Source organism: Rhipicephalus sanguineus, chromosome 4 (assembly GCF_013339695.2).
Source record: "Rhipicephalus sanguineus isolate Rsan-2018 chromosome 4, BIME_Rsan_1.4, whole genome shotgun sequence".
In the NCBI taxonomy this organism is placed as follows: Eukaryota; Metazoa; Arthropoda; class Arachnida; order Ixodida; family Ixodidae; genus Rhipicephalus; species Rhipicephalus sanguineus.
In genome coordinates, this window is record NC_051179.1 from 26,383,380 (window position 1) to 26,403,079 (window position 19,700).

Below are 19,700 nucleotides of genomic sequence, written 5' to 3' on the forward strand. Positions count from 1 at the left end.
CCCCCCCCCCCTAGCTGATTATAAGTAGAAATAAAACTTGTCAGTGTTTTAAGCACGTGTTCTTTTCTTTCTTTTCTTACATGCCGGGAATGTGTCGGGCACCTACCGTATAGCTTTCTTTTACCATTTGGTATTTCAAGCATCATGCATGCCAAACTTAGACAGCGAGCCTAGAGTGCCTTACTATCTCCAGAGATACTGAGCTTTCATCTCCGAAAGCCACCCATTCTTCCACGTGGTGTCTGCAAAGCTAAAGAACAGAAGCAATAAGCACACACTGACAAGATGTTCCAGACTTCAACTAAAAAAAAAAGTTTATTCGAAATGAGTTCATTTTTTTTTTCCGCCGAAGGAACAGGGATGGGGAGACTATGAGAACAGCCAAAGAGTCGCGTGGGGGGGCAGAAAGTTATCAAGCGGCAACATCAAAGCACACAAACGACAGAAGTGTAGAGATGGAGGGCAGCGGCACGGACTGCTCGCCTGACCACAGTCCCACCTCGACCGTGACATGACACGACCGGGGCAGGGGTGGGCGAGCAGCCAGGTCTTCGGCGGTTTGTGGGAGCGCGGCAGCCAAACCAAAGCATGTCATCACCGATACCGCACCGGGCAGCAGCTTCAAACAGAGCACGCAAGATATGACGCACTTCACAACTTCATCTCAGAGTCCACCACTGGTAGACATTGCGGCAATAGTGTGCGTGCGTGCAACTGTCGTGAAGACAGGCGCATGCCCAGCAAAGCAAGCAGGGCTATCCCCCCAACCTCTGCGAATGTCGTGGTCTGGGGAACCGAGGGTAGCAACGACTACGCGGTGTCTCTCAAAACCATCGAGCAGCCTCGCATGAACACCTCACCGCAGTTGATAATCCTGAGTCTCCTGTGCAAACGAGCACTTATTTAAAAGTGTTACAGCTGTGAAAGAAATAGCAGCAACATAAACAGTCTGAAAACAACGGAGGATGCAAAACGGTGAGCTTGGAGACTGGCTCAGAACTTGCAAGCCTTCGACACATAAACCCATTATATCAGCGGGGTCAGTGATTTTTGTGGGTGCACTTGGGTGCTTGAAAATTATTCAATGTAAAAATCAGTGCTCACATTTACCACTGTATGTGCAACGTTTAGCTACTAACGCTGTCATCAAGTCTAAAACATTACACGATCTCTTTAGCTGTTGTCAAATGTATCCAGTGGTGCTTAATGCAAGCTGAGAAAAGCAAACAACGTTGAGGCAAGAATATAGCCAATAACTTCTTTGAAGTGACATTAAATTGGTGCGAAGCACTTCTGTGCAATGGTGGAGGGAGCAAATTTGATGCGGTGATAGCACACTGGGAGGAAATGCAGTTCTGGTCTCACAAAACCCAATTCGTTGAAAGGTTTCAGTGTCACATCCAAGACCGTGCACCATATGCAAGTGCAGGTACTTCTACAATAGATGACTGTGAGCAAGAGATCCTTTTCCCCTTCGAGTTCCCAGACCACGGCATAGCAGGAGTAAGGTCGCATAATGTGGGCAAGAACCAAAGACACTGGTAGTTCAGAGAGGTGCAATGAAAGTACATTTCCAGGCAGAAGGGACAGCAAAATGAAATTCCTGTTCTCGCTTCACACATTCTCGCATCCTCTTTTTTTTTTCTCTCTTCTCCAAATAACACTCCTCCACTGCTGTGTAAACAAAGGGCACCAAAAATAAGGAGGGGTTCGAGACATGACGAGATTCGATCACACATCGACAAGTACCAACGCACCGGGGTCACGGGTTTCTTTTGCACGCACCGTTACTTTGAAAACACTGCTCCTCTTGTCATACATGGTCACACACAAACAGACTCTGTCGTCACAACAACAAAAAAACGGAGCGTTCTCAAAAAGAAAGCGATATGCAAGTTGGCAGAGAAAGATAGAATGCAAATGTCAGAGCCGCGCTCAATAAGTCGAGAAGAGAGGCAAACACGTTACAGAGAGCATAGAAGAGAGACACACGATACACAAGTTGCAAGCAAGTAGAAGAACCGGGGCGCGGCTTGGCCGCTCGCACGTGTCACATAAAAAAGAGGTCGCCCTCTTTTGAGAAGGAGCGACCGCGGGAGAGAAAAAAGAGAGAGAGAACTCCTTTTTTTTTCGTTTTAATCTGCAAAAAACAGAAAAGTGGAAAACGTTCGTTCTCCCTTTAGTGCGAACTTCGCTTTCCAGCTTCGCTTGGTTGTTTTTTTTTTTTGTTTCATCACAGTCTTCTTCTTGCTTGGTGGCGGGCCATCCGAAAACACCTGCCTGTTTTGTTTTTTTTGTTTCTGACAGTAGCATTGCATATTTCCCACACATACAGACACGCACACATACACACTGTTGGGCCATAGGAGGCAGATGCTGCAAGGCTCAAACGATGAGCCGTCTGCTGCATCGTGCGCATACTTTCCACTCGTTACACTCGAAGTGGCTGTTTTTTTTATTTGTTACGCGTCCTCCTCGCCATCTACTGTCTGCTACATAAACATACACTCGGCGCGAGACAAGGGTTGCAATATGTCACCTAAGCCTCTAACCAACATGCCTAAGGGCACTCTAGTAAAAATACAAGCATCTTTACAAACAACCATACCTCTCATTTTTTTTTATCCGGTGGGATTCATTCCACGAGCAAGACGAGCGTTTAGGAAAAAACTAAGCGAAACAAAAGAGAAATAGATTCAGAAGGACTATATTTGTGAAAGGAATGATAAGAGAGTTTTCAAGCTGTGGGTTTAAAGCGCACGGATTAGCTGGTTGAACGTTCTTTGAGCGGTCGTGAGGAGTGTACAGAGAAACAAGAATGTAAAAACGCGCACCACATGCACTACAGATTGGAGGAACGTGAGGTATGCCTTTTTATGCGCTTGCATTTCCATCTATCCGACACGTCAGCCCAATGAAACAGAGGACATAGGCAGTTTGCATATGCTAACTTTAGCATAGCTTAAAAACAGTGCTTAGCCACACTGTATAACTGCCAGGCCCCAGCTTGACTTGGGAGGGGATGTCTGTTTAGTGAACAGCGTATGCTAACCTTGTGTCCACTACGTCCGGTATTACTAAAAACTTTCCATTTGACCAGCTGCAGCTGAAAGTATTGGCGTGACTATGGCCAAAACGTTCATCCGTGATTTTCGTTCACTAAACCCACAAACGAAAAAAAAAAAATTGCCTATGTAAAGCACAGTTTCAGCAAAGAATTTTGCAAGTTTAAGCTAGCTCCACACGAGGTCGGCCTCCCTTCGCAGTACTAACTAGCTGATTTACTTCTTTCTTGGCACATTGATCGATGTCGGGACGGCTAATGAGCTAGTGGGAGCTACCTAAATAATAATAAAAAGTTTTGCCATTGCCTAAGCAGTGTGAGCTACCGTTAAAATATATAGAGAAAAGAGTAAAGCAAATGAGAAATCGTTGACCAAAGCAACGAGTACAATAGATGCGCGGTAAAACACTCGTATTTTTTAGCACACTTTTCACACATTCTATCCACGCTCAGCACAACAGGCTCAGACAAGACAAAAATGCATCAGTGTTCATGTCGTCTGCAGACTTGTCCAGTCGGCCACCACAAGTAAATACGAAAACGTAAGAGATCAAAAATGGGCGAGTGACTGCCCAAGGGGAAGAAAAAAAATATGTGGTGGAGTAAAAAGCAAAAAAAAAAAATGTTTGGGAGACAAAGAAGAGGGGTGATCCGCGAGGGACCAGTCGGAGAATCAACGCATCGTCACAAGACTAGATTGCAAAGTCTCTCCTCCTTCGAGACGCACCTTTCTACCACTTTTACCCTGCATAGTGTCATCCGAAAAGACGTCAGAAAAAAAAAAAAAAAAAACAAACCAGCAGTCACCACTCGCAATAATTGACTGAGTGGTGAGTGACAAAAATAAGGGGGGGGGTTTCCTCTCTACGGAAGAGGGGAAATTGAGGAAGGAAGCAGCTTTGCTGGAATGAATCGCGAGCAGCCCCTTTTCGTTTGTATTATCTTTTACAGAACACAATGGCCAGTGAGGCCCGGCACCTCACTGCTTTTAGCGAATACTATCTTGTACATCACTGACTGAAACGTGAGGGGGGGGGGGAAACACTCTGCAGGGCTGCTGCGGCTATCACAGAATCTGGCTCGATAGGAACTGCCGAACCAAGAAGAAAACAGAGGGCCAACCCTTGTTGCTTTGCTCTTACTCTTTCTTTAAAACGTTTCAAACTTAGGATAAAAGAAGAAAAAGTTTCTTTAGTGTCGTCACTGCGCATCACATGGTGGAAAACCAGAACAAGAAAGCACGTGCAAAAAGAAAAACATAGAGAGACACAAAAAGCCTGCAAAAGGAGGAGGGGGACACGGAAAAATGAAAAGGAAGGGAAACAAATCGAGATAATTTCGATAAAAGTAAGCTACGAGCTCGCGTACGACTGAGCACAGTCAAAGCGAAGATCAGTTGTAATTCTACTAAATGCTCCGAGAAAGTCAAACGACTTGAGTATCCATACGTCTCCAATGCTGGTGAATAACAAAAAAAAAAAAAAAAGCCGGCAGTGTAAAAGGGACACTAAAGAGAAAAACGATTTTTCTTATATTAGTAAATTACTCTTTCACAATTACAATGCCATGAGAAGGCGCTTATGAAGTGAGAAAACATGCAAAAAGAAAATGTGGGTGGCGAAGCCACCTTGCAATTCCCGCACCAAACGTCATGACGTCATAGGTTTTGATGGCATCCACTAGGTCCTACATAGTTTCTAAAAAACGAAGTACATTGTTCTCTGAGGGCGCCACAGATTTACATACCAAGTTTCGGGAAATTTCGTTGAGTCAATGTCAAATAAATACGGAACATACACTTTGAAACCCGTGATGTCACGCGTGGAGATTTCGGTGCGGAATTTAAAAACAAATTGATATTTTCTGCTATTAATAAGCCTATAATACGGAATTAATGACATTAGCGTTCCCAGAGTGCAATTTATCGATCTAAACTGATTCATTGTTTCACTTTAGTGTCCCTTAAAGAAAGAAACCAACAAACACGTCCGTTACCCCCAGCAACTCGTTAACTGGAAACGAAGCAGAATCTGCTCTAGGGGAAGCCAGTAGGCACTACAGTGACAATTAGTGCAAGGGGTTTCTTTTTCCCGTCCTCAACGTTTCTTCCTCGAGAAGAACGAAAAAAGGGTGCGGAAGAACGAACCGATATCCAACTCGGTGGCGACTGCGCAACATTATTACTCCGCAGACGACGACGGCTTCTACGAGAACAACTACTGACAGTACACTTTATCGTTTTTTGTTTCGTTTTCCTTCTTTGAGAAGACCACCGGGCCGGACAAACGGGCAACGTGCGCTGCTAATGCAGCAGTCCCCATGACACACACATTTCTTGACGGACGACACACCTTCAGAAAGAGAAAAAAAGACTGTCACAGCAAGAAAAGTCTTTTTAAAGAGAGAGAGAGCGGGTAAAGAAACCGATGGAGGAAGCCTAGTCTTACTAGGACAGCCACCCAACAACCGTGTCAACGTAAGAGGTAATAATAGGGGGAAGAAAGAAAACCACGTGTTGTATATGAAAGACAGCGAACGAACACTCTTGACACAATGCTTTGTGGCAGCGCGAACTCACAGTTCACACACATAATCTTGTAGCTCCTCTTCTTCTCCTTCCATGTTTCCCCGCCCCATATCTGCGTTGCACAGTCGCCAGACCGCCACGTCCCGCATACGTATGCAAATAATCCAGCGCCCTCGCACTCCTCGCTGGACGAACGAGGGCAGCACGTCACTGGCACGAGGGAAAGAGAGAGTTCCACCTCGTGCCGACCCCCACATGGCAGCCCAAACGAGTCCCCACGTGCCACCACTGCGGCACTCACTGACACCACCGTCCACTTGCTTCAGGTTGTCGAGACGATCGTCTTCCGTTGTACGGAGCAGCAGCGCAAGCCAGCTGAAATTGCGTCCGACAGAAAAAAAAAAAATGTCTCCAAGCGCGCTGCTCTCTTCACCGGCAAGCGCACACCACACATCACTGCTCGAACACATGCGTATGACTGCGGGCCGCCCATCACAAGATAGGGCGGGTATTGCATTTCGTTGACTCGCCAACGGTCACCTGCTGCGCGCAGCTCTTATTTTAATCTTGTGCCTCTCCTTTTTCTCACAGGTTCTTCTTGACTTCGGGAAAGGGAAAAAGGGAGGGAATACATTTCCTTAAAAAACAAAGAATGCTGGTTTATAAAAAACAAAAAAAAAAGGTGAATTACGCCAGCGACGGTGTCGTTCCGCCACCTGCCTAACTACCTCCCTCCCTTGGGACGCCTAAACGACGGCAAAGCATGCCCGGTTAAACCAGTGACGTATGGCCCGCCCGTTCGACAAACAAACCCACATTGCCCTGCAACGGGCCAGTTAATCGGTACAATATGCCCTTTGACAAAATGCTGCACAAACACCAGAATGACCCCACAAGCAAAATAATTGCAACATCACCTTCTGCCGCTTCATCGAGTCACACGAGAGAAAATAAAGGGGAGGAATCGTGCGACGTTATGAGTGCAGCACAATGCTGCACGTACACCAACGAGCGAGCAAAATGAAAAGATTACAAAAAAAAAAGAGCACCGTGACAATATTTCCAAGAAGGAAAAAGGAAAGTGCTCAGTTACACAAGAGAATAAGAACAGTGCAGTAGGGATAAACAGCACGGGACAAGACAGGATAGAATTTTCAATGAGTCTGCGATGGTGCGTCACAAAAAAAAAATGTGCCTGGAAATTGGTGGGCACGCAGAGCCTGCGCAGCTAGCATAGAAAACATTCGCACGTCGTGTTCAATCGAAGTCGCTGGTGGTAAAAGTGAAACGTCGGGCGCCGCCTGTCGGGGAGGACCCATTAGCTGATGACAATCGAGGAGGATGGCTCTGCGATGCACCGACCGTAACGCGCAGACCCATTGAAAGTTCGTCCCTTCACAACAAAAACACTCATTTCAAGAGAGAGAGAGTGAGCAAAAAAAAAAATATATATATTTCCATCTATAGGTTGAAAGTTGCTTTCATGCGCACACTCGGTGAGCAACGTGCACGTTTTTATCTCCGGGAGCTGACGCAGCTGCGGGCAGCTGTGAGGCGCGACTGGATCATCCGACAGGCAGCGCAGTAGACGACTTCGCTTGAAATTAACCGAGAGGACACACATCAGTATAAGCTCGTGCGTGTTTTCTACACTTTGCATCCTCGGCTCACGGTCTTCTGTGAGCGTAGTTTGCGTTACAATTTTTTTTCTCCGTCGCAGCCCAGCTGGAGAGTTCCACGTGCTACGTGCTTCCGTAGTGCGCACATGAAGAGGAGCGATTGCGGAAACAAACGAAAACAACTTTCAGAACAGTGCCAAGACTGTTCCCTCAAACTTTGTACTGCTTCTCTCACGTAGCCTCAGCCGACAATCGGGAATCGTCGAAAGGGGGAAAAAACATACGGTACACTGAAGACACGGAAGGGAAGGAAGATATTGAGAAGATGACAGCTTTGCTGTGCTAAGCCACCGCGCGCCCGGCGGAATAGCACAACTAAACCATTTCATCATCATCGTCATCGTCAAAAGACGTCTCCTCCTCCCCTCCGCATCACACACAGACAAAACATCACGGGAGCACGCACGACTACACAAACCACGTGACGCGTGTTCATAATGTGCCGCAATGGTCTCGGAGAAAAGTCCACACAAGTCAAAGTCAGCTGTTGTTCCATGCGTTATGGCAGACCTGCCATGAAAAACTGATGTACTGCAAACGGTGATCTCACTACGTGGCTCATTATGCATTTTGAAGTCTCACCGGTTTCGTTTCAGGGGGAATGAAGTCTTGGAGCAAATCTCTCCGGCTATTTTTCGGCGGACAGCGCTGTTACACCTTTCGCTATATACTGGGCAAGTGGTTGCGAGTGTGAGTAACCAATGAGCAACCAACCTGGCATACTAAGAAATGTGGCCCTATAAGAATGTACCAGTAGATATGAAATGTTGCAATGAAGCTTCCAACTGTCACTTGCACTGTATACGTTCAACAATGACTAACTCATATCCGAAGTCAAATAAATGCATAATATGGCAAGCATTCCTCTTTTAAAGTGGGCTTTTAGTGTGGGTAAAGTGTTTGACCCTTCAAACGCCAAGACCGAGCTGTAGAAGTCCTAACTATGTACCAATGTTGCCAAAGATGAGCCATATTTGTTCAAGCTGCAAGCTTAAACTTTGCCTGCCGGAGTCCAAAACAGTTTGCGTCGTGCATTTGAGTTTTGCTGCCTGAAAAATGTTCCTTGGTGCTTTTGATTCCTTTCATTATCGTCTGCTCAGTTAATTACGTTTGAATTTTATATGCACGCAGAGGGGAACACTTTCCGGAGCAGAGTCTTTTATAAATATTTTGGGCCAATATGAAAGATAAGTAACATATGTGATATTGAATTCAGATGTAACATGCAATCATCTGGTAGTATAAATAACAAGGAACGATATACTGCAGCGTTTCACAAAAGAAACTTGGTGGTTAAAGCGTTAAATTTCAGTTGTACAGAAATGTTTATCATAGAGAGTGATGAAAGCACTAGCTCAATCTCCGTGTAACTCCTAAATCAAACGACCGAGAGTGTATACGCCAAGTGAATGATTATACACCTGTATACGTACGAGAACATTTGGAAGCACAGTGGTGCCATGGCAATGATTCATACTACGGTAGTGCAGGCCTAAATGGTGCACATTGGTCTGGGTTTTACATACTGTACATCTTGATAGCACACCTTTAAAGTACATTTGCGAGGCTTCCAGTACAGAAGCTCTTTGAATGATTAGCTCTTTATGCACAAACATAGCAGCAGAGCAGCAAGAGTCGGTGCTCGCATTAAAGTCTGTGACTCACTATTAATATGAAGAAGCAAAGGGCAGACTTCTCCATCACTAAAAATTCTAATTTTTTGTCTTTCATAGTAAATGCCTTTGAAGAAATGTCCGCTGCTGAATGAGGTGAATGTGAATGAAAAGTAATGCGATTTATTTTTTGTTTGCCCTAGCAGCACATGAAGGATTTCCTTGTGTTAATAACTAATCTTGTTCAAATGGACATCAATTCTTACATTAAGCTGGCTTCATTGCTACATTTCTAGAATACTAAATAGTCTAGTATCAATATGAGCAAAGCTGTGGCAAGCGTTGGAAAGACACATGGATGGCGACACCGCATTGAAATCAGTGTATAAGCTTCCTCGTGAATTCTGCAGGCATCTTTTGCTCCCGATGAATCAATTAAGAGGATCACGCAGCCTATGAAAGCAAGCAACAATTCAACCTGGAAGCATTTTTCAAGCTTTATTTTAGCACGTAAGCTGCATTTGTGTGAAAATATGTTAAAACAAGCGACATCGCAGTGATGTCAGCACTGCAGCTCAGGTGGCAAATTCGAAATGTGAAATCTTGCTTGCATTCTGTCCTGCAATATGTTTTGCTTTTTGTACGAAAGATATGCCAAATCGAGTCGCAAAATTATGCTCTATGAAGGAAAACTAATTTCGCATTTCGCCATTCCGAGGTTCTTCGAGGTGTAACAGCGCTGGTTGCCGGGTACAAACTTTTACCTCCCATCTGCGTTTTGTGAATGCTTCCTCCCAACTGTTTACACTCGATCTCCAACAAATTTCGCAAATCTCCCCCGCGAGTCAATTTCGTTTCGTACAACAAGTCAGAATCGTGCAGGTCGTTCAACTTATGTCCTAGCACACCGGGACCACTCACAGTCCAAAGAAGTGCCGCTGGATTATTTAGGGGGGAGGATAGCACGTGACAGAATTACGCATTTCCCATATTGCACGGACAGCTGTGATTACGTGGAACGAGTTTCTCGCGTGATGACGACATCAGTAAGCACTCACATAGAGAAGTGAATGGAAACCAAATTTAAAAGCGAAATAAACATTAGAAGAGATGGTGTAGAGAAGGCCAAGGAAACTTAATATGAATGTCGAAGGAAAAGCTGTTGTAAAGACAGAATAAAAAAAAAAGAACCATGTAGGAGACAATGCTGATGAGGTGAGCGATGCTCGACAACCTTTGCGTGTAGCACAGATCGGGAAGTAATGCTATTCGCAGCCAATGGCTACGTCTGGGCGATCATGATGTCTCTAGCGAAAAACTATGTTAAAAGACTACGCTATTGTGCTTACTCAAACTTCCACACGCTATTTCACTAGCTCTGTCTTTGCGCCTGGGCTAGATACTGCGAAGAAAAAGAAACAAACAGAAAAACACCACCAAATATCTAGGTTTTAGATGTTACCCTTAGCTCACCAACGAAAAGTGAAGAATTGAAGATTTCAACAAAGTAACGAGCCCGACTTCTTTACAACGCAACGGAAAGTTGGGAGAGTTGGTTCGGATTCACACCTGAAAAGGCGCGAAAAAACTATACAGAAGAAAGAGTGAAAGCAGGACAATGCACTATAACCTAGCCATGGAGTGGGCCCGATTTCATTGCCACAAGTAAGCCACGCGAGAGATCTGAGACTTGTATTTACTCAAAAAAAAACAAACCGCTGTTAGAATGACTAAATCTCTTGAGAATTGTCTCCTACAAAGAATAAGGTAGGGATTTTAAAAAAAGCAGAAAAGAAAGAAAGAAAGAAAAAAACAAGGATACTAAGTGCACTGTGATACGGATGAGAAGACTGACAATGGGCCACGTAAAACAATGAGATGTAATCTATATGTAAATATATATAATATATATGTATGTATATATCTTACGATACTATTTTTTTTTTTCTTTTGATCTTCGCCACTTCTTGTTTCTCTTTTTTTTTTCCGATACGCACACCGACAGTGACATGTACGGGACATTGAATTCAGCTACGACGGGAGACGTGGTCAAAACACGGCAGTAACTTTTTCGTTACACCATGTGAGAATTGAAAGGAATGATGCGCAAAATGAAAATTTTTAGAAAGGAAAAGTAATAGCAAGCCATATTGGTGTCGCGAAGCGACAACCGCGACGAAAGAAACCTGTATGTACATAAAACAGCAGGGGGTGGAATTTATAAAGAAAGCCACCGCTGTAAAACACCGGCAGAAAACAGAAAGCGACAAGCCGAGAGAAGCAAGCTATGAAGGACAGAGGGGAAAAAATATAGTCTGTGCCATGACTTGTGAGATCCAAAAGTACGTATGCGGGACACAATGACAGAAAGTGTGAGAGAGCACCATATAGAGAGCATCTGGAGACCAGAAAAATGACGGGAAATAAAGAAAAAATGAAAGCGAATAATAAGGAAAGAAAGAGGCAAATCTCGAGTGTACAAGGGAGATAACTAAGGAGAGAAAATGGCAAGCAATACTCTGAGAACCGAGGCACAAAGTGAACCGAGGTGCAGAGTGAATTGGCGGGGACGAATGGACCAAGTGAAGCGAACGAAAGGCCCAAAAGTGACTCGACAGACTACGACACAGTAGAGAAGGGTGGGGGCACACACTTAGCATGCAAGAATAAAGTGATAAGGTGACAGGGGGCAGGTGCACGTAGCTAACAAAGAGTGCTGCGGCTTTGAAGTTATTGTGACAGCGTCAGTGCAGACAGCAAAGTGACGACAAGACGACAGCGGCACAGACTGAGCACGTGCTCCAGAACAGAGGAAGTTAAATTGAAGACAAAAGCCAGTCGTGTGTGGCAAATGGTGCCTTTGGCAGTGTTGCGAAGAGCAACGTACCTCCCGATACTAAACCACCAAAGTCTTACGGGACGCAATAACAATGTTATATTTTCTGGAATATGGGATGTCGTTCCTTCTATGTACGCACATCTCCTGCAGTGTATGCTCGAATATTTATATTAGTAAATCAATTCTAATAAAGATTGGAATGTCCACTGCTCGTTTTCTGCCAATGTGTAATAATCTCGAGAGCACAGCGTATTCAATAAAGAGCACATAGTGCCAGTTCTAGATCAGCTCCTAGCAGTCGGCTGCCTGAGCCGGTAGGCAAACGAGGTGCCTACAGTTCTCCTTCAAATGCTCAGAACATAGCAATGGCTCCACCATGTGCATGTTCTAGTATTTGGAACACACATAGCACATTCTGCGGCATGTTTCCCAAGTGACCCAACGCCTAAGAACTTTCCACGTGTGTCCTCGCTGGAACACGCCTACAGTTCATCCACTATCATGTTCTACGAATTAAAAAAAAAACACAAGCGGCGGCTTCATGCGCAGGGTCCCTGTGCACAAGTACACCGACGCAAAGCACCATTAGACAAATACGTGCACTGCCCGTGTACACAAATGCTCGCACTCCTGGAAGCCACCAGCTGCTAAAGGTTGTACCGTTTTGCCACACACGAGTCCCGACTTCAATGGATGGATGGTCGTGATAGTAAAATGAAAGACGGGGGAGAGGCTAACAAGGTTGAGTGTACCCTGGCACCTTTTGAAAAATATAGGCATGAGTGTAGAAGGGTGGGCAATGTTGTGACAGTAGAGAGAAGAAAAAGACTATCACAGACACCTTTTTTTTTGTTTGTTTGTTCTGCCCACACACACACAACACCTCGCGGCTCGCAACTCGGTTGTGTTGGACAGAGAGACAAGACAGAGCACCCCATTTTATGTCACGGTAAGGTCGGCGCTTGTGCGGCGAAAAACAAAAGGAGGCTAATTAATTTGGCAAGTGTTTTACGAAATCAACGCTAGTAATGAATGATTCAATGATTGAAAGGCCAGGCATCCAACAACCGCAGCCAAAGAAGTGATTGCCCCCACTGTGTGGTTCTAGAAATGTTTCACCTCTAAGCATTTGTGCGAAGAAGCTCTAAGCCTGCAGTGTGAGACCCATAAAAAATTGGGACAGGCCGGGCATGCTCTCCTCTCGATTTATCTCGAGGATGTCCTTTAAAGTAATTGAGACCCTCGCACCATTTAGTGAGCATGTTGATGGTTGAGTCGGGTTGGGTAGGAAAAATGGGAGTACACGGTATGACGTTGTAGATGTGGCAACGGACAGACCGCTGCGCACACACACGCACATAAGAGAGAACTTTGTGGATAACCCGAGGACAAGGCAAATAACTGAGGAAGGAGACGAGGAACAAAAAAAAAGAAGACAGGTACAAAGAAGTGAGAGAGGAGGGCACACTGCAGCAGTATGTACAGTTGTTGTAGTGGTGGTGGTGGTGGGCAGGGTGCCAAGGGATGGCCACAGCAGGAGGGCCAAAGAAGAGAGAAACCCTGGTCCGAAGAGGAGTGTGGGCAGGGGAAAGGTGTGGCGATTGTTGTTGAGCAGGGCTGGCCGCGAACTCCCTCCTCGGGGGATGAAGAAGGGTTCGGAGGTCGAACGCAGCGCAGGCTTCTTGTGTGTCCTGGTCACGACCCGGCTTCTCACTCGAGCAGCTGCGAGAAGTCCGGGTTGGCCGGCGAGTGGAACGAGTCACCCCCGCTAGGGTTCCCGGCGGAGCCCAGATGCTGAGACGGCGCCTTGTCATCGGGTGACGCGGCGCCGCTATGCGGCTGGTGCTGCGGTGAGCCGGCGCCGAGAAGGGCAAGCCGCGATGCCAGCGGAGGATGGTGCAACGACGACGGGTAAGGAGGCGCCTGGAACCCGCCGTCGTAGTGGCGCGGGTGCACCAACCAGCGTGGCGAGTGCGGCGGCGGAGGCGCCGGCGTCGGCGGCGCCGAGTAGAAAGGCCGCGGCGGATCGGGCCCGCCGGGAGGGCCGGGCGACGTGTCTTCGGAAGGCCCGCGGCGCAGGTCGGGGCTGAGCGGCGTCGGTGGACCGCTGCCCCGCGCGGGCGACTTGTCTCCTCCGGTGTGCGGCTTGGGCGACGATGAGGAGCCCGGTTGTTGCTGCTGGGCAGACGTGGAGGCGAGTGAGGCAAAGGCTGCGGCGGCGGCGGCCAAGTGAGGCCGGTGAAGGAGACCCCCGGTGACAGCCTGGGTGGCGCGCGAGCCCCGCGAGCCGTAGCGGCGGGGCGGCAGCTGTCCCGTGTGACGCTGCATGTGCGTCTTGAGGTTCCCCTTCTGGGAGAACGTTTTGCCGCAGAGAGTACACGGAAAACGGTCCTCCTTGTTGTGCGTGCGCATGTGCGTCTGCATGTTGCCCTTCTGCGAGAAGCACTTGCCGCAGACGCCGCACGCGAAGGGCTTCTCCTTCGTGTGCACGCTCCGCACGTGGGTTTTCAGGTTTCCTTTCTGGGTAAAGCGTTTCCCGCACGCCTCGCAGCCAAAGTCCTTCTCGCCCGTATGGATCTTCATGTGCGTGTCCACGTTGCCCTTCTGCGTGAAGCTCTTGCCGCACACCTGGCAAGAGTAGGGCTTCTCGCCCGTGTGAATCATCATGTGCGTCTTGAGGTTGCCCTTCTGGGTGAAGTACTTGTGGCACACCGGGCACAGGAACTGCTTGGTGGGCGGTGGGCGCGGCCTGGGCGCACCGCCGTGGCCCCCCGCTGCAGCAGCGGCCCCGTGGTGCGCTCCATGGTGGTGGTGGTGGCCGTGGCCGTTGGTGCGCTCCAGAAGTGACGCCGGCGTCAGCGCCGCCGCGCCCTGTTGCTGCTGCTGTTGCTGCTGCTGCTGTTGTCCTGGCGGTGGCTGCTGCGCCGAGGCCGAGGAGCCCAGCAGCGGTCCCCCGCCCTTGCGCTCGGCGCCCAGTGCCGAGGCGGCACCGAGGGGGGGCGGCCCACCTCCCCCTCCCACTCCCGGCGGCGGCGCGCCCCCCGGTCCGCCCCCGTGCGACGGCCGCGGCTGCTGCTGGTCGCGCAGCGTGTTGCAGATGGTCAGGTACTTGTGGCACAGGTCGCACGGGTACGGCTTGTCCTTGGCGTCCGGGTGCGGGCACTTGTGGTGGTGTTCGGCGGCGCCCAGCGAGGACATCTTCTCCAGGTAGGAGGACGCGGCCGCCAGCTGTGAGATGCCCGTGCCGAAGTGGAGCGGGTTCTTCTTCAGGAACAGGTTGGTCAGGCTGGCCTGGTAGCCCGGCGGCCAGCTCTTCTGGCTGAGCGCCGCCGGCGGCCCGACCCACGAGTAGGCGCCGTTCTGCATGGGGGCCCCCGGGCCGCCACCGCTGCTCGTCGGTGGGGCCCCGTAGCAGTCGCCGCCGCCGCCACCTACGCCCGACGGCGGCTGGCCCCCGCCGCCGCTGCTCAGCGACATGCGCCGCTCCAGGGGAAGCTCCAGGGTTCAGCCGGGATGGCGCCTAATCAAGAAAGCAACATATACGCCGCGGTCAGGACACCTTCTTCACGCCACACTGTCGCAGTCAATCAATCAATCAATCAATCAATCAATCAATCAATCAATCAATCAATCAATCAATCAATCAATCAATCAATAAACAAATCAATCAATCAGTGCTGTTGACAAGAATGTTCAGCTCAATGACTAAGTGACATGGCCATTCCCGTTGGTTTATTGACAAGGTCTGTCCATAAAGAAAAGTGTAGGACGCGGCGGGTCGAGCGCCGACAAGGTATGAAATATCTACACACTAACGATAACTGCGCGACGGCGTACGGATGGTACGTGCTAGCTCGTGCCCAGCTGTGAAACTAACGATGAACAGCATGAGGCACAAAGGGGAGAGTCAGTCATATTCGACAAAGTTCTCAGGTCGTGCGTACGCGTGAGGCGTCCGACAGAACGGCTCAATCGTTGCAACGGCAACGCCGAAGTTGAAACATTGGCGCTAGAATGAAAACCCCGCCCTCATTTGTTTGCGTTATAATACTATCACGCCTCTCTTCGTCTGCACCGACAAACGGCAGCGTTATTCTTTCCAGCCTCACCGTGAGCAAGTTCGGGAGCCTTTCCCGAGGCGCGACGCCGCTTATGGCCTGCGAAACACCCCCGTAAATGTCGCTTCACTGCATAGTGAAGGATAACGCGGCGAAGCTAGCACTGAAGCACCGTGACACGGTATTTTACGTGCGACTTCAGTGTATCGGTACTACGTGTAGTACTACGTAGTACTTCAGTACTACGTGTAGCGGATGGATGCTACAGGGAAGGAGCCCAGCAAACATAGCTCAAGTGTGTCTTCGAGGCAGTGTAGATGAGTAGTGGACGACCCGGCGAACTAATCCAACGTGAGCATGGCGTCGGAGCCTGCAGAAATGAAGACGAGGGAATTCAGAGCGTGGGCAATGAGCAATTTAAGTTTGCCGATCGAGGACTACTCCACACCGCCCACTTCAACTTCCGAGTGCTAACAGCCCTGACAGCTGGTTTTCCGACCGCATAGGTAACGTCCTTCTAGAATGTAGAGTGTGTCATACGATGCACCTTCTAAAGCTCACGCACCCTCAGCGTACGGACATACTCAGTTTGGCTGACTCGATCTTCCGGCTATTAAGCATAAAGACGGAGCCGAAATATGCCTGTGCACTGAAACGAGCATCCGTGTGAGCCACGATCTCACAGGATAAGGGTTCTTGGAAGAAGCAAGGACGCTATCAGAAAGCTTTATGAATCGGTGACGCGTAAACCACCCTCTTACCAGCTGATACTTTTGTTGGGTGCGAGATGGGATCGGAGGGATGATTTGCTGAAGGATATCGGTGAAATCGCGCAGTGCTTTCTGATACATTGTGCAGCGCATTTAAATAAACACTGGGAAGTTTAGCGTTCAGCTTGCTTGCCTCCTCCTGATCCAACACCCTCCCCCACCCCCCCACCCCCCCTGCGCCTGTGTGTGTCTATGGTTGTTACGTGTGTGTCAGGTAGCGCAGTTATCCCTTTTGTATTAAGATGCACCAACTCGCCCACCAACAAGTTCTTCTAAACTCCACTACTCCCCATCCTTTATTTTATTGCGCTACGTCGCCACAGTTTTAATGTCTTGTTCGAAATAAATTCTGTCACCGGATCGGATGGGATCGTAGGGATGATCCGCTGAAGGATCTTTTCTGAAATTGCGCAGCGCTTTTGGATACACAGTCGGAAGTTAAGAGCTCCGTTTAACTGTCCCCCTCCTAATCCCCACCCCACTAGCCCCTCCTTTCAAATTTTTTGTGTGTGTGTGTGTGCTACGTCATCACAGCTTTATAATTTGTTCGAACTAAATCCTATGACCGTTTTCGATACCATCTTTCAGTCAGGATGAGAGAGAGAGAGAAGGACTGAGTGAGAGGGCTGCTCACCGGCAATTGGCCGGCGCCAGAAGAGGGCTGCTGTCCAAGAAGCGCGCGTCAGCCGCCCGGCTTCCCCCTTTCCCCATGGCTCCCCATCGGCGGTGGACAGCGGCCGCCGCCGGAGAAGAAGGCGATTCGATTCCGCCGCTGTGCTGCTGCTGCTGCTTCTTCTTCCGGCTCCTCAGGCTGCAAGAAGACAACATGCGACACGCTCTAATTGGGCGCTTCCGCGAAAGAGGCACAGGTGTTGAGTACACAGAGCTACGTACATCTCACGTCTCAATGTTACAGGGCTGCGATTCTGGTAGCGACAAATCTCAACCCTTACAGAAATACCATATACGGCTCATATGTTTTATATATGGCCATATATGAATCTATAGAATACCATATGAGGCCTCATATAAAGCCATAACTGCCATATAAGGGTCCACATAAGGTCATATACTGCCATGTATGACTGTATACATATGCTATATAAGGGTGCTTGTAAGGCCATATACTATTATATGTGAATGAATGTTAGGCTTCATATATGGTCATATATGTTTGTGCCATATATATATGGCACAAGTTTGGCTTCATATTGCTTCATCAGGATACAAGTACAGGACATGTGGAATATGAATTTATAAATGTACCTTATTTATAAACTGTCCCATAAAATCACATCAGAAGGTCGTAAACATGCATGCAGATAGACGTCCATGTGACTTTATATGAACATCACCTAAATTTTTTCCTGCATACATGTGCTGCTCGAATGCCAACATAAGCTACATAACCGGAAACCGCATGGCTCGGAAAGAAACAAAGCCAGGGTTCCGCAGTATGTGACTCGTGGCTCGAATCGATATAAAAATCGGCGCAGCTGCTCGCACGCACACAGGCAGAGGGGGGAGGAGGAGGAGACGCTTCTTCGTCATAAATAAAAGATATATGAGTAGCAGTTGGGGAGGGAAACGCCGAGAGCAGAGCAAATACAGTGGCTTCTTCCGCAAACATGGCTGCAGCGTCCGTGAGAACGGCCCACTGCATCAACGTATCGAACACGTGCCAGACGTTCGAGCTGGACCGGTATTTTGTAGCGATGTCTTTATATGGCGAAAGCCTTAGATGCCTCAGTCAAACGCGAAAATTGGCCGTCGGCGTCAACACGAGCGATGCAAAAAATCGTCATCGCGTGATGATGTCGCCATATGACAGTTACAATTGACGTCACAGATAGCCAAATTTGTGAAGTCATCATATGTCACTATGAGGTCATCACGATTACATTGTCGCTTGGTCAAAGGTGGTCCGATCACAGAGGCAGTGCAAAACCACGTTATACGCATAAAGCCGTCAGAGGACGCGGGAGTGGATTAATACACAGTCTGAGAAAAAAAAAGATGATGATGGCTTTCGCCTTCGAGTCGTCTTATGTGAATGCATAAGGAAACCTGTGAGATTTTTTTTTCTAATGCTAATGCCTTTTTGTGCTTTTCGCGCTTGGCCTGCAGTGACGGGAGCAACGATCCGCACATTATCAACGGGATCAGACGGCCAGAAGTGGTATGGATGATAATAGCAAAGAATAAGGCATCGCTACAGTTAACATATCGGCCCTGTTCTTCACCATCCCAAACTGAGAGGCATGACGCAGACACATGCTGCGAGTGGATTGCCAATCAGCCGAAACATACAACTGCCTGTCTCTTGCGATTCACATGTGCCAAATGCAAGCTTCTAACTTCCGTGATAAAATATTTACAAGTATGGCGTTTTCCAAATAGACAAACAACTCTATTGCCTGGACTTTTAATAGAACCGCCCGTTACATAACAGTGTTTCGCGTTTCGAGATAACCACTTTGTCCTGGAATACAGCCGAAAGGTACGCCGTCTCGCTAAAGCGAGCCACCGGGTGTATACAAACAAACCAATGGGAGTACAAAGAAACGGAAGAGCGTGCGTAAGCAAGCGGCTTGGGGTCCCCGGCACTAAAACTCTCTAATAAAGAGTTTTAGTGGTATAGGGCTCCAGAGGTGCTTGCGTACGCACGCTCTTGCATTCCTTTGTGTTTTTACGGTGGCGGCTGTTGAACAGAAGAAAGCGGGGATATGTACAATAGGACGCAAGAACGCGCGTACCCAACGGCTAGTGGACCACTAAAACTCTCTAATATGGCGGAATAAAAGCTAATGGAGCACAGAACAGCCCCCCTGCTCAGCTTGAACGGTATTACAGACGCGAAGATGCCGCTTTAACGCGGTCAAAGATGACATAACGAAGTTGTATAACGCGGCATGGCAGGTTCCTCCATTCCGGTTGACATAAAGGCAGAGCCCAGGTCACGACATATGGCGCACCCGTCTCTACGCAGCTGAAAGCGGGCAGCCAGCGACAGCTGTTTTAGTCGCATCGGGACCGCACTCTTGACCAGTTATTCGCGGGTCAATGATCGAGCTAAAAAACCAGCTAAAAAACCAGTCCGGCTGGGGTTGGACGTCACGTCGGGCAAAAGCGAAAGTGTAATGAAGTCCC

General features: G+C 48.3%; 1 protein-coding gene across 3 annotated transcripts in view; it reads right to left on the minus strand.

Moving 5' to 3' along the window:
• Positions 1-288: 288 nt before the first annotated feature.
• The window catches only part of LOC119389660 (zinc finger protein 628), a 71,132-nt gene continuing 51,720 nt past the window's right edge, over positions 289-19,700 (minus strand). For 2 of the 3 annotated variants that reach the window (XM_037657019.2, XM_049414518.1), the window contains exons 2-3: positions 17,185-17,361; positions 289-15,242 (exon numbers count right to left, since the gene is read on the minus strand). In XM_037657019.2, the coding sequence (XP_037512947.1) occupies positions 13,433-15,199 (1,767 nt within the window). In that variant the 5' untranslated portion in view covers positions 15,200-15,242; positions 17,185-17,361 and the 3' untranslated portion in view covers positions 289-13,432. The remainder of the gene's footprint in view (positions 15,243-17,184; positions 17,362-19,700) is intronic. The other variant, XM_049414519.1, reaches the window with a different exon arrangement.